The 27718-nt window shown below is 36.0% G+C and overlaps 1 protein-coding gene across 1 annotated transcript in view; it reads left to right on the top strand.

Moving 5' to 3' along the window:
• The window catches only part of PDE3B (phosphodiesterase 3B), an 82495-nt gene extending 55824 nt beyond the window's left edge, over positions 1-26671 (top strand). The window contains exons 2-16 of the mRNA XM_084208164.1: positions 8123-8173; positions 8819-9064; positions 11499-11644; positions 14059-14165; positions 14332-14542; positions 15092-15165; positions 15650-15753; positions 16500-16634; positions 18155-18266; positions 18995-19108; positions 20711-20910; positions 22226-22429; positions 22665-22826; positions 24133-24379; positions 24720-26671. Coding sequence (XP_084064290.1) covers positions 8123-8173; positions 8819-9064; positions 11499-11644; positions 14059-14165; positions 14332-14542; positions 15092-15165; positions 15650-15753; positions 16500-16634; positions 18155-18266; positions 18995-19108; positions 20711-20910; positions 22226-22429; positions 22665-22826; positions 24133-24379; positions 24720-24946 — 2340 coding nt within the window. The 3' untranslated portion in view covers positions 24947-26671. The remainder of the gene's footprint in view (positions 1-8122; positions 8174-8818; positions 9065-11498; positions 11645-14058; positions 14166-14331; positions 14543-15091; positions 15166-15649; positions 15754-16499; positions 16635-18154; positions 18267-18994; positions 19109-20710; positions 20911-22225; positions 22430-22664; positions 22827-24132; positions 24380-24719) is intronic.
• Positions 26672-27718: the final 1047 nt, after the last annotated feature.

The raw sequence follows: 27718 nt of genomic DNA, 5'->3' as shown, positions 1-27718 counted from the left end.
ATGTTCTAACATATCGCTTCTTGGGCTTTGTTGCTGTTTCCTTGAGAATATCCTTATCTTGAGGTGGCTGCCATTGCTAATGGCAAGATACTGAACTATGATGATCATTTGATGCTACCCATTCTCAGATTTGTGGTAATTTTTCACTAAATGAGTTATACAGTTTAATTTTATGCTTCTTGTTTTAGAGAGGGAATGGGGAGAGAGGAAAATATAAGCAGTTTTATACATACGTGTGAGATTTTAAAGAGAAAATTTGTGAGAAAACTGGGTGGAAAATTCAGTATCCCCCTTTTTCAGCTCAATTCTGAAAAACTCACTTGTGTTCATATGGAATAGTTTCTCTTTGCTGATAAGAAAAAAAATCTAAGATCCATACCTGTATTTCAGGGTAATAGGTGTAAAAACATCAACTGATTAAAAAATGTAAGTCATAAAAAGGAGAATTGGTTAATCTCTAAATGTTTTTACTTACTGCATTAAGAATACATCAGCTTGCAGTGAAATATTTGAGCATAAGATTTTTGCGCATCCTTCTATTGAAGGAAGATAAAATGTGAGGTTGTTCCCTCTGTCTGTTCCAACATGATGCATTAACAGTGTGTCAACACAGCAGTAAAGGCTTTTACTGTGTTTAATTGTAAAATAATGCCAATAGGTAAATGGGAAAAGGATGTTTGGGGAGCAATTTCTAGATCTTGCTTTCTGCAAAATAAACACCACTTTAAAAAAAAAAAAAAGGGCTTTGGGTTTTGGATGACAGTAGAAGTGGTGCAGAATGCCAGAACACCAAAGCAACTGCACTGGAGCAGAGCAGTAATCCACCTAGCACTATTGCTTTCCTTTGATGGTGATTAGAACCACATGCTCCAAAGGAAAATGCTTATAATGGGCAATTAAAGGATCTGCACATAGCAGGCCTTTTTTCCCCCTCTGCCCTCCCTCCCCCAGTTGTCATAAATTACTGGTTGGCCTTTACTCTGACGTGCAAGTCTGACAAAACCTAGAAGGAACAGGAAATGATCTAAGTGTGGTTTTAGACAGTTTTTTTTCATTACCTACATAATAAGAAAAAAAACCCTCTACTTTCTACCTTTTAGAACCTTTTGGAAACATTTAAAGATCTTAAAAGAAATGTGTCTAAAAAAGATGATCAGATCAAATAAAACAGAGAACAATAAGAACTGAGAACTTTCTACAGCAGATGAAGTAGACGCTGCCCTGCTGATACTCCTGGGTACAAAAGCAGAAGTAGCATGTCTTTTTAAAAACAACCGAATGAAACAAACATGTAAAAAAAGAAACAAAACCCCAGCCAAACAAAAAAAAAAAAAAAAAAAAAAAAAAAAAAAAATCTGCTTGCAGGGAGTAGTATTAGCTGTAACAATGAGCTTGCTGAAGGCTTCTTTGAAACTTTAGCATACACTGGAGCATTTTTGCTCTGTTTTTGTATATGTGCTGAGGGCAAAGTTTCTGAAAATAGTAACTAAGCTTGTGAAAACTCTAAAGTGACTTATTAAGCTTACTTAGGTGTAGCTCTTGTCAAAGATTTGTATTTACAGGGGAGATCAGGATACTTGGAGTCTGCTGGAAACATTGTGGTGGCGAGACACCTGCATGATCCTGTGTTGTTCTTACGTGTCCAGCCAAATATTGCTGGTACTACTTAGTATAGAAGAGTGTTAATTAAAGCAATTAAGAAGAAGTGAATCTCTTTTCATTGAAGGAAGATTTTAGGGCTCTTAAAAAAGCAAAAGTAATGTCTTTCATAAAAGAGTGCAGCAGAGTCAACAACTGAGTCGTTGGACAGGGGATGTGACTGTTTCCGTCAGGATATGTGTCCAAACCTCAGAACCATGAAAGCACACACAGCTTCTGTTCAAAGATTGTGGCTATCTGCAGACTTCACAACCCATTGGCCATTTTACACCCTTGGATAAATAAATTGTGTATAGAGTCAGGAAGTGATAAGTATTAGGGTTCCAAAAATACCATAGGGTTTTTTTGCCTCTTCCGTTTATTTTCATGGGAAGGTTTAGGGAGTGGAGAAATACCATGATGATTCTAAATGCCCCGGGTACGATACTGAGGACTGTATTTTGTCTTGATCACAGCAACCTACACAAGTGGCTGCTCTTTTGGCCTGCAAGATTTCACAACAGAACGTTGTCTTTGTTATCTAAATAATGCTACCTCTACTTTGAGACTCATTCTTTGGTTGCATCGCCTTTAGTTCGTACTGTCTAAAATTTAACTACTTATTAACCTACTTTTTTTCAACATCTACCTTTTCTACAGAGAGGGAAAAGACCTCTAATAATAAATAAGACCCCTAAGACTTCAAGATTGCACAATGCTCTGGGGTTTTTTTTGCATTATTAAATTACATGGATAAAAGACGGTAATTGATTGTAAGCTGCTACAAAAGACTAATCTGGAAATAAAAGCAATGGATCAATCTTGTTTGAAAGGCAGTCATGAAAAGAAATGGGTATGTAATGCAACCTTTTCCATATTTTTCAATAAATTTATGTCTTATCTAGTTGTAGAATTTGGCTTTTGAATGAGGTGATTTTTCGCAGAGTTGATTTCTGAATCAAGTTGCTGTGGTGTTGGTTTCATTGTTTAGTTAATTCTATGCTTGGTTGCTATGGAAATACTTATTTACGGAGCTAATGCCTAATGGTGTCAAACAGATGCTACTGGCAACTAGGAATCCTTTATATTTGATCAATGAAAGACTCAGTCAGAAGTAGAAACCCAATTTTGTGCTCATTTTTCTCCGTTAAAATTTTGGAACATGGAATAGAATGGAATGAATGTTCTCAAATAGGACAAGTTTTCTTTTTGTTATAAGCATTATAGCACACATTGAATCTCCTAAAAAGTATCATCAGTGAAATGAAATCCTATTTTAGGTGTAGGGAATCGTATAGCAATGATATAAATTTTAACACTGTGTGTGGCCTTAGGCAGTGCACATGTTTCAGCTTGGGAAAAGGAGAATAGTGTTGGTTTTATTCAGCTTTCAAAATTGATTTTTAGATTTCTAAAGCTCTGAAATTTTTTTTTTTGTAGCTGTGTATTTTAAATCTCTGCATAAGCATTAGTATTGCTCTTACTATAACTTGTCGCAAACAAATAATTCCAGGGTAACTAAGCTGATATGATTTTGTATTTTAAAAGTTAAATTATTAAGAAAACATCATTGCACAGTTGTCTAGTCAAATATATTTTAAGACTAAATTTTTAAAAAAAAGTTTAAAAATGCTTAGTGTACTTTTATAGTAATTACAGTTGTTTATAGCTTGACAAAAGTAAAATCCATACTGTTTTATCATGCTTAGGCCTTTGGAAGTAGAAAATGCTCCTCAAACAGATCTTTAGACAAATGGAGTTGTGGTATTTGTATAAAGAAGATCTAAAAAGCCTCCACCCTCCATGGCATCAACTCTTCTGAAAGACAGAAGAATTCCTGGCCCTGGAACCAGGGATTCACTGCCACAGGAAAGATAACTTTTCCTATGGAACAGGAATTAAAAACCAAACAAACCCCCTGAAGCCCTGCTGGTTTGCCTTGATTGTCTTCTCCCATTTCTCATCTGTTTTTAGTTTGCTTAGACTATAAACTTCTCAGAGGAGCACTTACTGCCTTTTATTTTGTGAAAAACATCATTGCCTTGCTGCTGCTGTTGGAGCTTGAAGCTGGTTTAGGGAAGGTCTCTGTTACCCTTACCTTGTTATTTTTTTAACATGCTTCTGATGTTGCTAATGATGTGTGCTTTGCCAAAGTGCTGTCCTTAGGCTTTGGTGATGGTTAGATTGATATTCCTATGTTCAACTAGCATGGGATCTCTTCTGAAGTACATGGAAATACTGTTTTTATTGTTTGAGAAAACATAGGCCTGATGCCTACTGTCATTTTTTTTTTTTTTACTGCATATATCCACTAAGTGACAGGTATTTAAAATCTCCTGAGATCTGACTGAACACCCATAGTACTGAACACAGTGTTTATTGTTCCGAACAGCAGCTTTGGGGAGAATTTGTTGAGCTTTAACAACTTTTTTTAGCCTTTAAAAACTTATTGTCAGAGATGCAAATTCATTCTCTTGAGGCTCTCAGGCTGTTTTGAGTGACAAGTTTCAGTTTGACCTATGCTGGCTGATAATGGCCAAATAGGGAAAAGTCACTTGTACCTAAAGGGGTTCTCTAAGCTTGTTGGTCTTCTTTTAACCACGTTGAAATTTATTTCAGAGACTAAATAGATTCAATTATTATAGTTGAAAGTAATACAGACCCTGACTGTTACAGAACAAGGTGTGGTGTGTGTGTGGGTTTTTGTTTTGCTTAGGTTTTTTTTTCTATTTGAAGCTATTTTGTATTGAAGCTGTCCTTTAAAGCCCTGATCAGCTTGTCAGGCAATTATACAAAACCAGGAAAGAGTGTTCATGGCTCTCTGGATGAACTGGGAAGACTCTGGGCTTGGAATGAGAACTTCTCTTCCAATCTGACTGGTAATGTCCTATACACATTTCTGGTGGGAATGGCTGCAGATTTGCCACCTTTCAGAAGTTCCTCTGCAGTATGAGAGGGGCTCCGATGCGTGCGATTGCTGTCATGTTGCCACTGACCGTGGACGCTCAAAGCCGAAGCGTGTGAGTTACTAAGCAGAGGTCTAAGTTGCAGCTTGGAACTTTTATGACTCAAGTCCATCCTAGATAAGGTGTTTCTTGATGGAGGAGGTGAGGGAAGAACGTTATGTGCAATGGATTACAAAATCTTAGTATTACAGAGTACAGATCTTTCTGCAACAAGTCTCATGGTTGCAAAATCAGAAATTGCTGAGGCTCTGCCTAAGACCTATTTTAAGGTCTCTTGGTCTGTTCACAGTAGGTCAAAATAAAGGTTGTCTTTTCACTCCTGTTGTAAGATTAGTGTGATTTTGGGAACACTTTGTAACTTTTGTTGATGCGCAGTAATGAAATTAAACTGCTAAGTTCTCGAGAAAAAATAAAGCCAGAAATGCTGCTTGTTTAGTTTTCCAGATTTAACTTGCAACGTAAGGAGTTAAGCTACTTAAACTAAGTCTGGTAGGTAGTGAGAGAAAAAAATAAAATTTTCTTAGTGCAAAGGAGAAAATTCTTCTTTAAATGGAGAAATAGAATTTATCAGCTGTTAGCCTTTAAAATCGTCACCCTCCTTGTCTTTCAAACACTGGCAATTCTGCAGAAGGTGTGCTAAGGAATATCCTGCTGCTTTCTGCTACTTTCTCGAGAAATTGTTTTTGTGGGGGAGGCTTTCTGGATTTTGAGTGCCATCTTGTGGTGCGTTCAAAGCACCTAAGGAAAGGTAACCCTTCTTTCATTACTAACCTGGGAGGATTTGCTTAGTGCAGAGATGTACCCAGTCGGATTTACCATGGAAAAATATTCATTGTTTATAGAGAGCTGCATTTTTTTTCCAGTCGTGTTTAGCAGCAGAGATTGCTACTTGGTACCTCAACTTCTTATCAGTTCATTTTAATTACTTTGATGTGTAGCATGTGAAATGACCCCTGAAAATGTGACAGGCTGTGGTAGCCTGCTAGCTGTGTTAATATACTGCCTTGTCTTCTCTCAGGAGATATGGCTTCTAGTTAATGGTGATATATAAATGAATTAAAGAAAAATCTGATAGAAAAGTACATGGAAACTGAAGTTGTATTAATTTCAAATCTGTTTCAGTTTCTTTGCTGTAAAATTGGTATCAGTGAAGAAGCTTAAATCTTCTGGTTTAAATGACAACAGAAAATTCTCAGTGATGAATCCAAGCTGTGAAATTTTTCATTTAAATAAAACTGCATAAAAATAAAATGCTGCAATAAAAATAAACTGCAATAAAATAAAATTTAAAATATCAAACAATTATTTGCATTGAAAGTAGATTGGAAGATATTTCTGCTTTGTGTTTACTGGGTGAGCATGGGTCATTAGAACCTATTTATTTACTGTAGCAGGGCTTAAACCAAAAGGAAGGTTTTGAACCTTTTTAGTCACAAAGATTGGCCCCAGAAATTATAGCTTATGTGAACATGTGTATGAGTACATGTTGTTTAAAGGATAAATAAAGGAGTTGCAGTAAATTATTTGGTTCAGAAATATTCTGGAGTAAGCAAGACGTTTATTGGTTTGGTATTTTTTTTGTTAGTTATGGGGGTTTTTTATTATTATTGTGAGCTCATTTGTAGCAAACAAATAAAATTAGCTAACATACCACGTATTCAAAAGAAAAATAAAATACTCTGAGAGGAAAACCTCTTTTGTGTCCCCTAATGGAGGCTGCACGATTACGAGTGAGCTGACGCAACTCTGTGGCCCATTAGTATCAAAGGTTACTAATACAACTAACAAAACCCATGTGGACAGCTGATCTCTGCTGCTGATTGAGGCAAAAGTTAATGAAGCAGATTAATGCAGTCTCTGTGTGTGGGTACAGGATGAAACCAAAAGATTTACTGATGTTCAATACAGTAAGGAAATGTCCATCTAGAAAGAGATGCTTCACAATGAAGGAAATTTAATAAAACCACTCAAACAAACAAACAAATGAAAAGAAACAACTCAGTTTGACGAGATGTTGCTAAAACCAAAAGCATCATGGCAAAATGGGTATGGCCACAGAATGTTGGTCATTATCTTAGTGTGTGTCAGTGACAGGCAGTTAAAAAAAAAAAAAAAGAAAAATACATGGTAGCTAGATTACTCACTTAAAAAAATCCCCTAAACTCTCAAATACCTAAATTCTTAATTCTTGATTTTGATCTGCTTGCTTTACCCAGTATTACCCAGTAAGATTTTTGGAGAGAGCACAACTTACTCCCAGTTCAATCTCATGCTTCATGGTAAATCTCTTCAGTTTTCCTAGCAAGCAGATGTCACAACTATTAACTTTAACACAGTTTAGTGGCATCTTTGTGAAGGCAGCTGAAGAGAAAAAGAGCTTTTAAGTGCCTCCCTTGCCTGGGCACTGCTGACACGTCCCCACCTGTGGTTTTTTTTTGACGCTTTCTACACCTTCCTCTGGCCAAGCACCAGACTGGAACATTGTGCTTTCTCCTTGGAAGTGCTGTTAGTGTCAGAGGAACAGAGACATACCTAGTTCTCACCTATAAAAATAAGCAGAAGAGCGTCCAGGATTGCAAAATATTAATTACCAAGTGGGGTATTGGCATGTTATTTGTGCTCTGTAGCGATGTAAAAGAGTGAAAAGCTATGTTTAATTTGTGAATACACATTTTGCAAATGGATTAATTTATCAAAGAATAATTAGGATCTGTCGAGAAGTCATGAAGACTGAAAGCTTTTGAAACAGAACAGACATCTGAATTTCATTTCTTGTATGTTGCTTTCATTTTTTGTCAGTATAAAAGACAAATTAAGTGAGTGCTGTTGACGTACTTGAAGCTGATAGCATCTTCAGATTGTGTTGCTGACGTTCTTTTGTGGGTTTGGTGGGTTTAGTGAGATTATTCAGAGCATGGGGCTTTGTAGCCGTGTTCAAGCAAAGCCTAAGAAAACCTCCTGCAAGAAAATCTTTTTGAAAATACCAATTTTTAACCTCTCATTGGAGAGATTTTTGCCCCCTTTAAAAGTACATGATTTAATGTAATGCTTTCTTCACTGTATTTCCAAAAGTTGCTTCTGTTTGAATGATTCTGAAAGAAAAAATATTTTGGAGGTTTTAGGCTAGATTTGCTTTTGTATGTTGAAGTGAATAGGAGCAGGAAAGCAGCATCACCATCAAATTTAATGTTGATGTTGAATGATTTATAAGCAATCCAAAAATATTGAAATAAGGCCATATTATTCTGTCATCACGATATCTTGGTTGCATGCAATTTCTTTAAACCCTTCTTTAGGGCTCTTGCTGGGTAGCATTAACTGAGGATATGGCCCAAATTACATATGAAAAAACAAAGGGAGAAACATTTCCCATTGCATCACATAAACAAAGTTTATGCCACTGCTGTTTCTCAACATTAACACATCATGTTTTATTAATTACCTTTAACCATTAATTACCATTAACACATTACCTTTTTATTAATCTTTTCTTTTCTCCTTTTTTTTTATCTTTACAGATGATACTTTGGGATTGGGATTTGAAGCAATGGTACAAGCCCTATTACCAGGTCAGTATATTATGAATTTAATTTTTTTTCTTTTTGTGAAATGTGATTGAATACAGATTTCAAAACTGTTCAAGCTGTCACATTTCAGTTCTTCTGTTGATGCTGTATTTGCCTATTTTTTCTCTCTGTCTCTTATATTGTAGTAAGCTCTTCTTGTTCCTGTTCAGATAATTATGCAAAATTAAAATGAATCACTTTAATTTGGACAAATTTTTAGTAACTTCTTTCAGTAGAATCAGGGTTAATAAAAATTATGAGGTTGTGGAAATTGTACCTCTGTAAGGGGCTCTAACAGTTTGACTGCCAGAATTTGTTGATATTGTTGGAAGAGAAAGAATAGTAAGTTTAATGCTGAGACAAAGTAATGAAAATAGAGATTTTAAAATTCCCAACAGATTTCAAATAGAGAAAAGGAAGATGAAAGCTAATGTTGAATTGTGAATTACTTTTTAGTGTGTAACAAAAACCTGCAGACACTGCTGTCTGAATGTCTCTATATATTTTCTTTAAAAGAAATTATGTTGCATGGATTTTTTTTAATTTATTTTTGCTAAATTTGCAATGCACGAGATATTTACTTTAAACCAAGAATACCATGAAGTGTTTTGGCATTTTAATAGTTTTGAGCATTTCCATCTATTCCAGAGTGCTGGCAGTGGGAGTGGAGTTGATCTCTCAGTGCTGAACGAGGCTCGGAACATGCTCACGGAGCTCCTGAGTGACCCATGTCTCCCCCCACACGTGATCTCTTCCCTTCGAAGCATTAACAGCCTCATTGGTGCTTTCTCAGGAGCATGCAGGCCAAAGGCCAGCCCATTCACTCCCTTTCCTGGTTTCTTCCCCTGTCCTGAAATAGAGGATCCTGCTGAAAAAGACCGGAAGCTGCTCAAGGTCTGACGGCTTTTATTTTCATTCATGTGTGTGTTGCAATTAAAAAAATAATAGATAAAGGAAAATTATTCTAGAAGGAATGCTCCTGTATGCATGGCAGGTTCTCTGCTGAGTGCCTGTGGACAATGTTTAAGGTCAAAAGGGAGCAGCTGTGAAAACACATGGAATGAAGTGTAGATAAGTACTAAAATGCAAATTCAAGTGGTGGATGGGCAGACAGTACAAGCACTGGTCTGCACCCTGACCACAACATTCCTCAAAATAACAGCAAATATAAACTGAAGGTGTTATAGTCTCATGATATGGGACAAAGAGGGCTGTTCCTTATTCTTCTACATTCTTTATCTAACCATTACTGTCAGTGTGGTTTTTTCATTGACCTTTCTTCCCCAAGAAATTTACTCTTGTGGACAGCAAACCAGCCATCACACAGAAGCAAATCAGCTATGTAAGAGGAAAAGTATCCCTTCTTTTTCTTCAGCAAATCACTTTATGAGACCAGTGGAAAATCTATGGTCACTTCTCTATTACCCAGGGTTAATAAGTGAAAGCAAGAGTGTAGTTACTATATGAAATACTAAAGAATGTGGTGGGAAAAAATTTATGATCTAGAAACTCAGCTGCAGAGCACCAGAGCTAATATTACTAGCCCAGTATTGAGAGCCTGAGGCTATTTGTTGTGGAGGCTGCTCTGGGACATGCCCTGTAATTGTTTACATTTCCAGGAAGTGGGCAACTTGGCCCAAACTGATCATCTGGTTGGTTTAGTATTTTGGAGCCTGATTCAGCCTGTGGAGTATCTGCTGGGTGCCATATTTTGAGGTGAAAAACTCAGTGTCTGCAGGTTACTCTGTGGAAGATCCTAGAGAACCACTGCAGTATGAAATTTGTTGTATTGTCACATGGATACCTGCAGAAATCAGTTGGGCAGGGATCATTCAGCATTTTTTTCTTTGTGGATTTCTTTAAAAGTTGCTAAGGATTGGCATACATTTTGATTTTTAAAATTTCTTTGTAGCTAGTCAAAATAGTGTGAAATGAAAAATATTCGTTTCTGGAGACCAGTTATAGAGAGTATGTGAGATTGAAATATTATGCTTTTTTGCAGCTGCTCTCTTTTTCTCCTTCCGAAAAAGGAACTTTTTCTTCGAGTTCTGGGGATTTTCTGTCTAGAAATTTGCCTAGTGCTTGCCACAGTCATTCAATAATTCTTTGGCTTTGGTATGTTTAAGAGTAAGCTCAAATATTTCCCCCTATGTATGCTACAGTAAGAGAAAGATTGCTTTTAAAAACCAGGTAAGTGAACAAAAATTTCAGGTTATAGCACAGCAAAGAAAATATTATAAAAGTATTTCTTCAAAATGGATGATTTTGAAAGGCTCCCACTCTCTCTTTCCCTGACTTGGAATATAGAAAGTCTCCTCCATATTTTTTTTTGCTGTAGATTATGTAAATTTTATTTCTCTTCCCTGACTGGCTTCCAAAGTGTGTTCAGTTTTAATTTTCAAATTGATTAGGGGGTCATCAAGTTGATTAGAGGGTTGAAGCACCTCTCCTCCAAGTAATGTTTGAGAGAACTGTGATTGTTCAGCCTGGAAAAGAGAAGGCTTTGGGGTGACCTAATTGTGATCTTCCAGTACCTGAAGGGAGCCTGTAGGAAAGGTAGAGAGAGAATTTACACATGCATGTAGTGACAGGACAGGGGGAAATGGCTTCAAACTGAGAGGGCAGGATTAGATTGGGTATTAGGCCAGGCTGGATGGGGCTGTGAGCAATCTGGTCTAGGGAAAGGTGTCCCTGTCCATGGCACGGTGGGTTGGAACTTTAGGATCTTTAAGGTCCTTTCCAAGACAGACCATTCCATGATTCAGTGGTGAGCTGCCTGTTCTCCTCTATAGGAAGGAAATTAAAAACAGGGAAGAGAGTGTAACTGGACTTCAGATCTTGGGCTAGTCATAACTGCTTATCTAATGCTAGTCCTTCCCCTTGGGTTTCTTGGAAGTGTGAACTGCCCAGTATTCAGAAAAAAAAAAATACAAAAAACATTGCAAGGCTACTCTGCAACAGAAACTGTTTCCACTTCCATCAGGACAGTCCCTAGAACTGTCCCCAGCTTTCCTAGTGTATGACAGTAGAATGCTTGCCAGATGGGTGGGTTTCTGCTGTTATTAGCAGTCATGATTTTAAGAGATTTCACAGTCAAGGCAAGTAAAAGTTGTCTAGGCAAACCCCTGAGTGTGCACATCTCTTCTCTCCTGGCCTTGTTGCCCTTGAAGACCCCCACCTGGAGTAAGAGACCATACCTATGATAAGGTACCACATTAACTGTTTCACTATAAAAATTAGCAATAAATAGCCCTTACAAACCATAAGTAAAATTTTAACATCTGCTTTTACTTCCATGGATTTTAACCACGGTCAAATTACTCAACAGGGATTAAGTAGCAGGAGCAGCCTGCCAACCCCACAGCTGAGACGATCCTCAGGAGTTTCTGGCTTGTCATCTATGGAATCAGCATCATCCAGATGGGAAAGGAGTAGCATTGGCAAGAGATCCCATCAGGAATATAACACAACCAGGTAAGCACTGAACAGCCTTTCAAGGGCAATAATAATGCTGGAACTTGGCAGCAGAAGTATTGGATGTAAAGTCTTGTGAATTAAGCTCCAAATTCTGCCAGCATAAACTGGAAAAGTTAATGATGTACTATGCTGTGTAACTCAGGTTGATCTTAAGTAGAAATCAGATTGTTCTGAGGTTAAATAGTGTGCTCTGTCATAGTAAGTAGGCCTTGATATAAGCTGGAGTAAGAAATGAAAAAAAAAGTCCAGCATACATGATTGCGAAACAAACCAGTCTCTAACTAGTCTCTAACTAGTCTCTGTCTGCTTCCTTCTTTTTGTTTAATGTATGTATCATTTGCCAACTTCCATATACCCATGCAGAATTAAAAAGGTGAGACAATTTTCTTGTGGTTGTAGCCGCTGCTGTGGGCATTATAATGTTTATGATTCCTCCAGTCATCAAGCAAGGTGTAAGATATATTAAGGTAGTAATCTCTACTTGTTAGTAAATATGCTGCAGATAGAGCTTTTATTTCCAGAATTAAGATAACATTCTGAAATAGGATTGAGACGAATGGTTTTTTTTTCCTTTTTGTATAGTGTTTTATATTAGTGAAAATTCACACATTTAATTTTATTTAAATGTATAAATGAGTATGCCTTTGCTTCTGAAATCTGTAAAAATGTGTGTGGTTTTGCTTTTCTTGTTTTGTAGGTTTTGTTTTGGTTTTTTGTTTGGCTGTTTATTTGGGTTTTTTACTTGGTTTGGTTTTTCTGTTTGTTTTTTTTTTCCTTTAAATGGTTCTACATAGGTCATAAGGGAAGTATAACATGCATTCTTAAAAAAGAAAATGTGAATTATGCTGATAACTGGTAATTATTAGTAGTAGATGGGAATTTATATACACATGTCCAAGAATTTACTTATCAGCATTATATTTAATATGAAAGTGAACCACTTGAATAATTTGTCCCTTTCAGTGTTTTTTCCCCCTTGAATAAAAGATGATCTTTAAGTTTTGACATTGTTAAACTTAATTGTAGTTTGTGTATGAAGTACAATTGAAGATTCTAATATGAGCAGTAGTAATCATTAAAAGAGTGTACTTTCATGCTGACCTGGTTGCTGGTGTCCAGATGAACCTCCCCAGCTGTATCCACTGGAAATAACCAGGGACCAGAGAAATTGCTTTAACCTTAGCAACCATGGGATTTCAATTTGAGGCTCAGCCCTCCTGCTGCAGTCTCAGTGTATGTTTACAGAGGGCTTCCTCACTTTCCTTACTATTCAAAAGCCGCTCTTCTCTTTTATTTGTATGCAGATGTTTGACTTGGTTTCTCATTCAAACACAAGCTCCAAATGTAAAGTTCTTCCTCATGTTGAGGTGAAGCTTCTCATGTTTTAGTTTATGGCCATTGCTTCTCCTCCTCTTGCTGGGCAGCACTGAAAAGTGTCTGGCATCGTCCTCTTAGCCCTCCTTTGAGATATTTATATACCTTGATGAGATCCCCTCTCAGCCTTCTCTCAACTAACCAGGCCCAGCTCCTGCAGTCTCTCCTTATATGGGAGATGCTCCAGATCCCTCATCATCTTATGGCCTCCACTGGACCCTTTCCAGTAGTTGGAGATACATAGAAATAAATCCATGTTTATTCTTGTACTCATTTTTCATATTCATGTATTTAAACTAATGGTGGGAGATCAGGTATTATTTCTGTAATGGACTTTTTTTGCCATCGGCTTAAGAAAGATTAAATCTGTTTTGGTAAAAACTATATTCCCCTCCTGAAGAAAAATAGTTTTGCATTAACTATTTTCACTTTGAAGTAAAGACATATAGTTATTTTTAATTGCATGTTACATTTTTGTTCCCTAAAGGAAAGAAAGTTTTAAATCATGGAGTGAAATTTCTGTGTAGAACAGCAGATGGCAGGATTGAGCAATCGAGTTTAAGGATTTAGCCAGTGAAGCAAAACACACTTTGATGTCAAAAACAGCTTCAGTTTTAAGTTTATAGTAAATAAAGCACCTAATTAAATATGCAAAATTTATATGGCTGTGTAATGTTTTAATTGTATTTTCAAAGTGATCAATCTTCAGATCTGTTAGGAAATAGCCTGCTTCAAATGTTCAAGGAAAGTAGCATGTTAGAAACTAAAACCTGTCGCATAATCTGAGTATATTTACTGCATCATTTTAGGATGTGTTTTTTGTTGCTCTCAATCAGTACACAGCAGTTTTTATTTCATGTAATTGACGTATATTTTCTAGCTGCTTTTGAATTTGACAGCTCTGTAGTATTGTTCTTGAATGATGGGGGACCTGTCACGGGGCAGTGTAGCTATTTTAGAAGCATTTTATTTAGTAAAAGTGGAAGAGAAAATAAGAAACAAAGAAAAAAACCCAATCCTTACTGTTTTCTTTTCAGCCAAGGATCTCACTCAAACGGGTCTTTTGGTGCAAACTTGCTGACAATACCAAAGCAAAGATCATCCTCTGTGACCTTGACTCATCACATGGCTCCCAGACGAGCAGGTAAGATCATGCCTTTTATACACTAACAGGATGGCACATCACAGGTTTTTTCATGCAAACAAAGCACTGAAATAACTTCAGCATGTCCCTCGTGGTTTAAATCCTCTCTCTGTAAACAGCAATGATTTATTGTCATCTGGACCCCATGTCATGTTTGTTTTGGAAGGTGCTTCTCCTGGCCTGAGTCCCGTGGGTTCACCAAGCCATGGATCTGTCTCCAGCGGGGCTTTCAGCAACTGGTCACCTGTGGAGTTCCCTGACACTGCTGATTTCCTCACAAAACCAAGCATTAATATACACAAGCCTCCAGGACACACACCTAGCTCTCCAGATTTTCAGCAGCCAGTTAAAACACCTGTAGGTTATATGTGTAGCAGGTACTGTAAACTGTTATAATTTCAGTCGTTTCATATGGGTTGAAAAGAATGCAATTAAAATAAAAACAAACAAAAAAATCAAGACCTATGCCCCTACTAGGATTAAAAAAGGGCATAAATCTCATAATAATCTGTAACTCTGTTATCCAGGGGAGAATAAAGAATGCTGAATGTATGTTGCTGCTTTGACACGGCCCATCCTTCTCAGCAGCTGTTATTGTAGAGGAACAATATTCTGTGGAATTTTAGAAACGGATGGTTTCTTACCTGGGAATTGGATTCTGTGTTTCTGAATACTTTCTTAGTTATGAGCTCTAGTTTAATAATTCCAGGGTCTAGGTCTGAGGGAGGTGATGACTGATTATTATCTAAGGACAGACTAAATCTATGTGTGCCAAATTTAGGAGAAAATACTCAGGTCAGTTGTTGAAGGAACCTTTACAAGCCTTCTTAAAAAAAGTAATCTGCAGATATTTTTCAGTAGAAGACAGCAGTAGCAAAAGAAGAAAGTTACTGAATGTTGTAAATATTTTTCATGTATTCTGTAAGCTGTGGACGTCAGATACTCAAGCCTGTTCCAATACCAGAACCAGACTTTGTGGAATACAGAGACAGAAAATCAGGTGGGATTTCAAAATGGACAAATACTTGATATCAGCTTGCTGCTTTTTTTCCCCAAGGCAGTTAAATTAAAATTTTACTATTTTTACATAATTTTTCTTGTATTTTAGCCTAGGTATGCATTTTACTTTGTTTTGTGTTTTAGAATAATCAAAATAAGATGAAATATTGCCTGCTTCATAGTAAGGATTTTAAAACAGGCTTCCACTAATACCTTTATAGTTCTGTATTCCATGTATCAAGTGCCTTTACTAACTAAGCTAAACTAATCACTTTTTTTAAAATAAAAACTATCCTTATAGCTTTTCTTAATCTTCAAATAGGTTTTGTCTAATAAATTTTGTCCTCAATGACTTTTTTTGCATATTTCCTAAATAAAATGGTTTAGAAACAAGCTATTACTTATATTTCTGTGACAAATCCGTATGATCAGTTAAAAAATTTACAAATCAGTTACTGATATAGTATTTCTGTGTTTTCTTTAAGGTGAAATTTCAAGTGCTAATGTCTCCAAAGAATCTTTCCACCATACAGAGAAGAGGAAAGATGAAAGGAAGGAAATGATCGATCAAACACAAAATACACTGCTTGTAAGCATGTAATTGCCAAAAAACCCCCCTGCAATAACTTTTCTCAATTCACTATTTCTTTATCATTTCTAACTTGCTGTGAAGAGGCCTTTATATTGCTAAAATAGTAATTTCTAAAGGGTTATGGTGCATGGTTGGAATTCAAATTTTTGTTTAACAATTGTTTATCTTGCATAAATGTCACTAGCAAATGACAGGAAAGCTTGTGGTTGTATTGATTTTGTTGATCAATATTGATTTGTGTAGGTTTAATGTTGAGAGGGCATGCTCAAACACTGGCTATTATTTTCTTTTGGAACTTCATGAAAGATGCAGCAGTGGCAGTGAGACACACAAATGAATGTCCAATACAGTGCTATTAACATTTTGGGTTTATACATCAAGTGTTTTAAAAACTTTAAAATAGGTCAAATTAACCTATTCTTAAAGCTCAGTAAATCTTTGGTTTTAGCCTATGCATATTTTTGCTTTGTTTTATTAACTCATCTTGTCTAAAAATAAATAAGAAGGAAAATTTAGCACCATCTCAGACAGCCCCAGAATGTGCTGCCCAGAACAGGAAAACTCAAGCCTTTAAGTGTGCTATATGTGATATTGATTTATGATTTTCTCATAGCCATAGTTGCAGCTCCATTCAATAAATTTACTAATGATTTATCATTTTCAAGGCTTTTTTTGCCAACACAACTGATAAATTAATTTTCATTGTTATTTTAGAGATGATAAAGTCTCTTAATCTCATACAGGTGGAACAGAGTTCTACATTAGAAACAATGTTATTAGACCATGATTCACTAATGGAGAAGATGAGCAATTGGAATTTCCAAGTTTTTGACCTTGTAAAAGAAATGGGAGATCAGTCTGGAAGGATCCTCAGCCAGGTTTGTTGTCCTTTATTATATGAGGTAGGGTAGGTAAAGCTGTCCTTTATTTAAACTATGAAGAAGTTTTGCAATCAACATTCATGTGAATACGTGAAATTACATTTATGTGAATATCTTCAATAGCAGAAATATGACTTCTCATGTACTCCATGACATTGTAAACCATAATGAATGGTTTATATGTAGAGAACATGCTCCAGTTTTTCTGAATTTTATTCTCAATGTAAACCGGTTAGACTCACACTGACTAGGTTTTGCCATAATCTGCCATTTCCTGTGCAGAATTATCTCCTGCTTTCAGATTTACTACTCTGTTTGGCAACCACTGCTTTTTTCTCTATTTCAGTAAAATATTTCTACCCCACCTGTGGGGGAGCAGAAGTGATCTTTTCAGCAGCCTTTTGCCTCTTGATCCTACAAACAATGGAGTTTTTTCCATTCTGCTTTCTGCACGTAGTATCCCTTTTATCTCTTTCTGATTTATTTCTGTGCATTTTCATGTTTGCTGAAGCCAATCCTGCTGGCAGGTGCAAGAATAGGATCCTGTTTGCTCTTCCCCAGCTTCTCCCATTCATCAAGGTCATCTGGAAGCTTCTGCCTCTTTATTTAGAGTGGATTTAGCAATCATGGAGCTTCTGATCTGACCGCTAAACAGTTTTATTTCCAGTATCTTAGTTTTCCACCCTGGAGTGATGCCCCCTAATTTTGCAGCTCCTGTTCCTCTGAGCACCTCCCACACTTCAGAACTTCTTGTTCCTCTCCTGTGTCTAGGAAAAAGAAAGTTATAAAAATGAGTAGCAGTGACTTGTTTTAAACTTTTTAAAAAGTATTTTCAGCCTTGGAGGGGGGGTGGGTGGGGAATGGCCTTTGAAGTACACCAAGTTCTACATGTAAATAATGATATATGGTCTATATACATAGATGGAAGTTCTGAGTACCTTTTTGAAATACTTCTTCATTTACCAGCTAGTTTTGTTAAAAACACTCAAGAGAAATCATAATAAATACAGGAAATAGGCTCTCTTTGCCAAAGTCTCTGAAACAACCAGTTTTTGAGTGTATTGGGGGGGCTGGTGTTGTTTGTTTTTCTTTGTTTTGTTTTAGTATTAATGAGTTTGCTGTTATAATTAAATAATTTTAAGTTTTGAATAATAGGTCTGAATATAAATTTCTTCTTTTTAGGTCACTAATAGAATAAAGTATGGCTAATTTACCCTTCTGAAAAATGGGGTATATTATTAGAAATCAGTTGTGCATAGAATTATCAGTAATGAAATAATAGCTTTTATTATTATTTATTGAGAGGATTATAAAAATCCACATTTTTATGATAAAAATGTATTAAATATATCTCTCTGACAATAGCACTCCAATAATTCTTTTGTGGAATTTCAGTGATTTCCATGTCTGTCGGCAAGTACAATTTTAAAAACAAGAATATTTTTAAAGCTGAAAAAGCAGAACATGCAACAATATTTAAATCTTTCAGATTTAAATTAATTTTAATCTTTGTTTAGGTTACATATACCTTGTTTCAAGACACTGGCTTGTTTGAAATTTTCAAAATCCCCACTCAAGAATTTATGAATTACTTCTGTGCGCTGGAAAACGGCTACCGGGATATTCCCTGTAAGTTCTCTCTCGTTACAGATGGAATTTTGATGTCAGTGGCTCTCCTTTGGTGTGGGAATTTGTATTTCTGGGCTGCTTAGTGTGTTTTTAGTGAATGCACTTGACAGAGATTAGAACTGGTCTAGAGAATTGCAGGGCAAAGTGGGTGGACTCTAAAACTGAATTTGTTAATTTGGAGTTTGAAGATAGTCTTAGAGAATTTAAATTAGTGGTTGAATCAAACACACTGAAGTCAGTGGGAGAATAGTTGCTGATTTAACAGAAATTTGGATGAGGTCTTAAATAAAATGAAAAGAAAATAGTGAATTTTGATGGTAGTTATTCACCTTGTTGTGCAGAACAGCCAAATTTATTGGTAAACAAAACAAAAACCACACGTCCCCACTCCACAGATGTTTGCCCAGCCCAGGTGCGTGTAGGTATCAGATTGCAGGCCATGCTTGTTTCTCACCATTATTGATTTAAAAGGCCATTTAATCCCTTCCTGAGGCCCAGGCAGGATGAAGTGTACATAGACACTGTTTGTTTATCTAACTGCCTTCTTAAAAATGTTCAGTGATACATCTATCTACCACTAACATTTTAAACTCAATTTTTCCTTTTAGATTTAATCCAAATCTCACTTATAATACATTTTGTACATTTCTTTTCTTGTTTTTTTTTTATTATTCCATGTGATGCCATTTCAGATAGCAGTTTTTTAATTGTATCTTGCTGATTTTCAGATCACAATCGTATCCATGCCACGGATGTTCTCCATGCAGTGTGGTACCTGACCACGCGGCCCATTCCTGGATTCCAGCAAATCCGTAATGAGCACATAATGGAGAGTGAAATAGGTGTGTATTCACACAGGCTATTTTTGTTTTGCTGAAGGATGTTATAATGAACCTACAGCAGGTAAACCAAATTGCACTGGAAGAAAATATTGAATTATTCTTATGACTCACTTTTTTTTTTTTTTTTTGGTACTTTAATATAAGTAGAAAAAAATCACAAAGCACACACCGTTCAGAAATACCATGCAATTGACTTTTAGAAAAATTAGTAGATGAGTAATGGTTAGTTTGTTAGCCAAGAAAACTGGTTCACTTAATAAATTTTCTATACTGAATGAAACCTCTGTATTCTGCCACAGTCAGGGTATTTTTAGCATTTGAAATACATTAGGCTAATATTTCTTAACTTTATTGGAAAGTTAAATTGACCAAAGAAAAAATACCAAAGTATTTAACTAAATTGAAGTTCTCCTTAATGGCTTCAGTATAAAAATTAATGTTTTAGAATTTTCAGTTAGGTATCACATGCAGACTTTCAAACACTTAAGTGACTGCCCCAAAAATAGCTGCATAAGAGCATCCTTGAAAAGGAAATATTATCTCCAAATTCAAATGTTGTGTGAAGGTACTTCCAGTGAAGCCTGCTTTTGAGGTCTGTGACTTCATAGAACAAACTTTTAAATTTAGAATTTGTAATTTTTACCTAATTGTATACTATAAGAAAAGGATTAAAAAAAAGATTGTAAACATAGACTTTGATGCTAAATGTTTTGTATTTCAGAAAAATGAAAATCAAGCATTCCCCAAGAACTCTGTTTTATATGTGTAGTAGAAAAAGACCAGACAAATCATGTGGCTTTTAATTTTCTGGGCTGGGATTTTCTCTTTTTATCCAAGTTTGTCCCTATCTATTGATTGCACCCTGTTGCCTTAAACTTCTCCGAGTGGTAAATGGGTTGGGACTGGAGACTTAACTGGAGAAAAGTGATAACAATAATTTTACTCTCCTCTACAAAAAAAAGAAAAAAGAAGAAATTATAATCATATTGCTGGGAAACTCTTTCAGTATAAATATTTTCAGGCTTTTAATCCTTGCTTATTCTATTAAGGCAAGGGAGTTCCTTTGATATTATGCATTGATAAAATAAGTGCTATTTCTTTTCCCTTTTTTTTAAGTAGTGACTTTGACCGTGGGAAAGATGATAATAAAACTGTGAATCTTCTTATCATGCAAATATTTCTGAATTAATGGAGTGAATTTCTTTTGCAGTAGTTTCCACTGCCCTCCTCCAAGTTTTCCTGTAGGTTTGCAAGTTCATGAAATGGGAAAATTATAGAAATACTAAGGAAAGTGCTGATTAATTTTTTTTTTTTGACAAATTCAGGTTGGAGACAAACCATAGAATGCTCTGTTAGTGCTACAAATTTGCAACTCAATGGCACTTCAACTTTTCTTCAAAATTGTTAATTTATAAAAATTATCATTAATTTTCTTTTTTAAAATATTAGTCTTTAACAATTATTCAGCTTCAGGACAGCAAGGATAACTATACCGTGTTTGCAACAGTGTCTGGCTGTTTATTCACATTTATAATCTATTACAAATATGTAAGAAATACTGTTCTAAAAAATATTCTGGTTTTGTACTTTGAATTTTTTTAGATGAAGCCAGTGGTATTGCCCCAGTTCAAGTCAGCTACACTTCTTCAAAAAGCTGTCCTATTACTGATGACAGTTATGGCTGCCTGGCTTCCAACATTCCTGCTTTGGAATTGATGGCTTTGTATGTAGCAGCTGCCATGCACGACTATGATCATCCTGGACGTACAAATGCTTTTCTAGTGGCCACAAATGCACCTCAGGTAGGAACCTCTTCACACAGAAAATCACTTCTTTCTGTCTGAAATCAGTATAAAGAAATTTTTTTCTATTCTATATCTTTAAAGGAAGTTGTTTAGGATTGAAGTATTTAAGGCCTGATTTAAGAAATGGGGAAATTAATGTGTACTATACTTGTGTAATATTTTTATTCTTCTTTCCTGTTAAATTCTGATGTGTTTTTATGTGCTGGTTGTGTATGCATGCAGAAACAACTTTCAATTTGCAAAATTGAAAATAACAACATAAACCAGTGCAGGATAAAGGATTATTTCATGGAGAGCTGGCCTAATCAACTATGATGGCTACTTGGATCTCTTAGTAAGCTACAGACAAGAAACTTAAATAATAGTAACAACAACAAATGGTACAGCTTTTTAGGAGACAAATACTTTGAAAATGAACTTTCTAATCAGTTTTCAACAACTCCTTATTACAAAGGGAGTTTAGGATGTAGGCAATTATGTATTTCTGCTGAAAACAGCATACAAGGAGGAACAACACCAAACTACACAGACACCCATGACCAAGTCTAAAAAATACAAGCATTCTTCAAAAAATTGCAAAAACCATTGGCAAAATGAAGTTTTTATCAGGTTCTGTTTAATCTGTATTGAATTAATGATTTCATAGAGTGTTTTTTATAAACGTGGAAGCTGTGAGTAAAATCTGCTACTGTTTTTATATTTTAGTAAGCTGGGTTACAGTTAAAATTTCTGCATTAGTATTAAACACAGCCCATTGAAAACTAGTGATAATTTGCACCATTTTCCATTATGACAGTTCTTATGTATTTTGGAGTATTTTTTCTAGTGGGGTTTTTATTTGTTATGGGTTTTTTGTTTATTTCTTTGTTTTTGTTGGGTTGGGGTTTTTGTTGTTTTTGCTTTTCCAACACAATTAAGAGGAATTAAAGCAAATACTTAGATTTCTTTTTTTTCTTGTTTTCTTTTTTACATCACTGTGTGACATAAAACACACACTGCTCCACACATACACGGTGCAAAGTCTTAAGTAGTTTTTATATGTGTGCCTACAGTCTGAATGTAGCTAAGACACCGTTAAGGACTTTTAAAGAAAAAAAGAACATTGCTAATTGTTAGGTTTGGGAGGGGGTTTCCCTCATCTGTAATTTTTGTGTCAGTTTAACCTCAAAACTAGATGACAAAGCATAATTTTTTTTTTAATATTTACCTAGTGTTGTTTCTGTCTAGCCCTGAAATTCCAGAATATTTAATGATAACTTGAAAACTTCTCTGTGTAATTTACAATTCTTCACTTGTTTTTTTTTCCCTGTAGGCTGTTCTCTACAATGACAGATCAGTCCTAGAAAATCACCATGCTGCATCTGCCTGGAATCTTTTCTTATCACGACCAGAATACAACTTTTTATCGAACCTTGATCACGTGGAGTTCAAGCGCTTTCGTTTCTTAGTGATTGAAGCAATCCTTGCCACAGACCTCAAGAAGCATTTTGATTTCCTTGCAGAATTTAATGCCAAGGTTTGTTCCACTTTAGTGTCTGCACTGATCTGATCTTGATATACAGATTTTATCACTGCTTCTCAGTAATTGTTAGTTTTAATTACTTACATTTAAAGTTTTATTTTATTTAAATTTAAGCTATTAAAATGCAAGTAGAATATTTCCTTTGCACAAACCAGCTGTAGATGGTTTGTAGGTTGCCTAATGAACCCATGGCTGAATAGTTTGAACCAGATGTCTGTGCCTCCCTCAGGTCAATGACATGAACAGCAGTGGCATAGAATGGAGCAATGAGAACGATCGTCTGCTGGCCTGTCAAATATGCATCAAACTGGCTGATATCAATGGCCCAGCCAAAATCAGAGACCTGCATCTGAAATGGACTGAAGGCATTGTCAACGAATTTTATGAGCAGGTGTGTGGAAAGAGCAATTTTCTCTTTTTAATGATGGGCAGATAATACTTCGTGTTTTACCAGTGGTTTAACTAAATTAAGCTTTATTCTTTGTTTTAAATCTTCAGGTGAGGTATTTCTATCTTGTCATTGTGAATTCTAAAATTTATCTTCACAGGTAGCTTACTTGCATGATCTTTTAGTTTCTAATAATGTTGTTGGAAAACAAGCTCCCAGCCAGTATTCTCCATTTTTCAGGTATCAGGGGATTTTTAACAGGGAGGGCTTCTTTCTTTAGGATGATGCTAATAAATCAAAATAACTTCTTCCACTTTCATAAGCTGAGTTCACAGATGTGTTTCTAGGTGAAAGAATATGTTCAAAATTCACAAGGCTGAACGTGTGTTCAGCTCTAAAGCTCTCAGGTCCATGGAAGTGCTGAGATAAGTAATTATAGCTCAGATTTTTCGATGAGCAACTGTTCAGTGTTTTTCTTCTCCAATTTATAAAATGGTGGGGAAAAAAATCCCAAACAAAACAGCAAAACAAACCACTTTACTCTGGATGTTATAGCTCATTTCATTCTCCTGTGGCTTTGCAGGGGATGCCATTACCAGCATGCCTTGCTGTGGCTGATTACTCTGCCACTTTCTCTGTTCATCAGTTCATCAATTAAAGTTGAGTGTCTGCCTACTCTAAGCCATCTTGTAAAGGCAGAGGAATAGCAGCTCCCGTAGAACTAGTTCTCCATGCAGACACAAGCAAAGCTGGAGGGAGGATTATGGACTGTGCAAGTCTGAGCCACAATGTGTCTTTATCTTAAATTGGCCTAATTACATTTTCATTCACTTAGTCCACACAGTTCAATTATTCTCCCCAGTAAAAAGATACAATCCATGTGGTGGTTCATGGAATCAGAATATCTGAGTTGGAAGGGATCACAGACATCATCAAAGCCTAACTCTTATCTCTTCACAGGATATCCCAAAAATCACGTCATGTGCCTCAGAGCATTGTCCAAAAGCTTCTTGAGCTCTGTCAGGCTGGTGCTGTGAGCACTGCCCTGGGGAGCTCTTCCACTGCCCAACCGCCCTCTGGGTGAAGAACCTTTCCCTAATATCCAGCCTAAACCTCCTCTGACAGAGTTTTATGCTGTTCCATTGGGTCCTGTCGCTGCTCACTGGAGAGAAGAGATCAGTGCCTTTCCGTGTGCTTCCGCTCATGGGGAAGCTGGAGATTACTCAGTTCATTAAAAGCAATATTTAAAAAAAGGATTTAAAGTGAATTTTGTGAGAAATTCTGATAAGTTTTTTCATTTCTTTTTCAGGGTGATGAGGAAGCAAGTCTTGGATTACCTATAAGCCCCTTCATGGATCGTTCTTCTCCCCAGCTGGCGAAACTGCAGGAATCTTTCATCACTCACATAGTTGGCCCCCTTTGTAATTCCTACAATGCAGCTGGGTTGCTTCCAGGGCAGTGGGTTGATGAAGAGGAGGATGCAGAAAGCACTGAAGATGATGATGGTGCACAGTTAGAGAGTGATGATGAAGAAATGGAAGATGATCTTATCTTAAGTAAGTTTTTGTGTTTCAGTTGGTGCTTAATTGTCCTTCAGTTGCTTCAGACGTAGCAGTGACAGCTGAAATTGTGCAGTAGAAATCTTGTACATTTTGCTGTTATGCTGCCTCATAAGTTTTCCTCTTTTAACAAAAAAATTGTTGCTACCTGGAGACTTGTAATTTAAAACAGAGACTTTTTGATATCCTTTGCCATGCCATTGTTGAAATATTCAGAATAATCACCCACGTGCCTTGCTGAAATTTACATCTTGCTTGCAATGTGCCATTGGTTTTGTATGTGTAAAATACAATTACTCAGAATGTCCAACAATCCAATATGCTTATAATTTTGCAGAAGCTCAAAGAAAAAAAGGTAGACGAATATTTTGCCAGCTAATACACCACCTCAGTGAAAATCACAAAATATGGAAGAAAGTGATCGAAGAGGAAGAGAAAAACAAAACAGAAGGAGCCAAACTGCTGACTGAAATCTCATCTTTACCTCAAGCAGATGACATTCAGGTTATTGAGGAAGCTGATGAAGATGATGAACGACAGCTGGGAGAAGAGAAGACGTGCTAAGGGAGCTCCAGTGGTGTCCAGTGTGATGACAGCCTATGTTTTTTCCACTGTGCTGACTTCAGCTCATGACACAGCTCACATAAAATCGAAAGGCCTTAATACTGTGAGAGGATTCTTTTTGCTCTGGTGGAATCCCACTCCTATGCACTTTCGCCACACACAGAATACGGAACTTTATTCAGAGATTGAGTATTGTATACCCTGATGCAAAGTTCTTTATGCCTTAGTTGGTATAAAATATCCTGATATAATGCTGCCTTGCTGAATATGGAACTCTTCTTTTCCTTGAGGTACCTGCAGTTTTTAAAAAACATTCAGTGACTTTGATTACCAAAGTGGCAAGAACTTTTCGCTAACAAGGAACCGCGGGATGAATCCTAATGTTGTCTTGAGTTGCTTATTTCATGTTGTTTTTGAACATGAATGAGAAAAAAAGTCTGTGCCTACATGAAAACTATGTTACTGCTGCAGTGCAAGCCTGTTGTGGGGTGTCTACTTAGTGCAGTAGTGTGCTTCACGTAGTCATCTCAGAGCAACTGTTCAAGGACTGTGACATAAGTGCTGAATTCTGATATTTGTGGTTTAAAAAGAGGAAAGAAAATCCAGGTGCATCTATTTCTGATGCTTTTTATTATTGTGCATAATCTGATGTTTTATTTTTGCAGAAAATATTCAGGTTTGCAGTGGATGTTCATGATAATTCATTGAATACAAGGCCATTCTCATCTGTTGCCTTGCTGTTTTGTGGTAGTACATTAAAAACCTGTTCAGCTACTTAAATTATGAAGGAATTTTATTCTTTTAGTTATAAGTAATATTGTATTTCCTGCCCTTACTCAGGTTCACTTTAAAAACAAGTCAACCACATCATAGATTTTTATCTTGCACCCATTTCCCATATTAAATTTTAAGGAAATAAGATCGTATCTCATTTATTCTTTGTATGTAAAGCTTTAGGAGGATTAAAGATTTTTTTTAAAAGACATAAACTACTGTTGCAAAATGGCTATTTTAACTTCCCCCACACATTTTTTCCATCACAGACACAGCTTTTATTGCCTTTAAGTTTGATGTACATCCTGAAATACACATATGGAAATCAGAAGGTGGAAACTTTGTGTAAAGCCTGATACAAGATAAAAATCACTGTACTGTACCGCATTTTAGATTGTTGAGTTTTAAAATAACAAACTTACACATTCCACCCCAATGTATTTTTAGAAACACTACCATTGTAGGTCTAATTTGTAAACAAACAAAAAAGTTGAAAATTAGGCTACAGGTAAGCAAGCCAGAGATAAGCCCGGTTTTAAAAGTGCTCCTTTTAGTACTGAACCTTTAAATGCTGTGTAGTTGAACTGAATAAAACCCAAATGCACGTGTGCTATTTCTAAATGTGTCTCAGCATATTTGTGTTTGCATTAATTGACTTGGAAAAAAAAAATAACCTTGTGTAAACTGTATTACACTATTTTACACAGATTTTCCTTCTCCTGTTTCATTGGCCAGTTTAAATAACTGAAAGGTTTGGGCTTTTTTTTCTTTTTGCTCTTTTCACTAATAAGCCTTTTGTTGATGCACTTAAAAGACCACTGAAATGTGCTTTTGCTATATCTTCAGTGCCAAATTCCCCTTTGCTGCCATTATCACTGTCACTGCAGTTTTTTTGTAACATGAGCAGTGTTGAACCAGATATTTCTGTCATTAATAAAATGTTGCACTATTGAAGCTGGCACTTACTGATCATACACATGGTATTTGACATTTCTTTGGTCATATATTCTTACAGTTAATGTGAAGACTAGAAAAATTCTGATTTTTTCAGTATGCTGTATTCTCAGCATTTTGTGTTTAAATAGTGTGTTTGTGTACATCAAATATCATTTTAGTATTGTCTAATATCATTTTGCTTTGTCTGACAAATGATACTAATTATTTTGTCTAAAGTTTCTGTTCTATTATTTTACATTACAAGTTTCCATTTTTTAGTTTCCCTTAAAGTGTCATTATTTAAAAATTAACAAAAGTATAACAAGGTAAAAATTAAGATTTTGTGTTTTGCTAGAGCATTGATAGGACTAATATGGGGTGACATCTTTGCCAGCAACTTTTTAATCTCAGGTTTCTCTTAAACTCTTTAGGAATACTGAAGCAATTTTAAAATCCAGTAACAAGCAGCAAGTGTTTAATAAACTGTAATGCTAATATGTATTTCCAATTAGATATTTACAATAGATTGCTTCAAAGATACATTTAATTATGAATGTGTTCTAAATCTGCTTTAAAGTACCTTTTTTTTAATGTATGCACAGTATGTGACTAATTGTTACTCTAAGAGCAAAGGGAAAAGACTGGAAAAAAATTAACAAGGGCTGGTTCAGGGAGTGTTTGCAGAAGTGGATGTGGCTGTAACTGAAGGTGTCTTAAATCTTTCCAAAATGGTAATGGAGGGTCCTCTGAATGTTCACTGAGCTGTTGTCCAAAATATCATCTCTCCATATAAGGTATATCACTCTTAAATCTGTGATCACACTTCAGTTATTCACAGCTGCCAGGGGATGCTGAGTAGTTCTGAAATCCATACAAAGGAGCACATTTAAAACACTTTCTAATGCAACACTACCTCTTATTTATTTTTCTTTCCCCCCCCCTAAGAAGTGGACCAAATTAGCCTACATTGAAGTTTATGCCATGCAGAAATACAACTTTTATGTACAATGTTCTCAGGTTTAGGTTGAGTCTCCCATCTTCTCGTTGCTTTCTTTTCCAATG

Source organism: Fringilla coelebs, assembly GCF_963513975.1.
Source record: "Fringilla coelebs genome assembly, chromosome: 6".
NCBI classification, from domain to species: Eukaryota; Metazoa; Chordata; class Aves; order Passeriformes; family Fringillidae; genus Fringilla; species Fringilla coelebs.
This window is presented reverse-complemented; position numbering and strand designations above follow the sequence as displayed.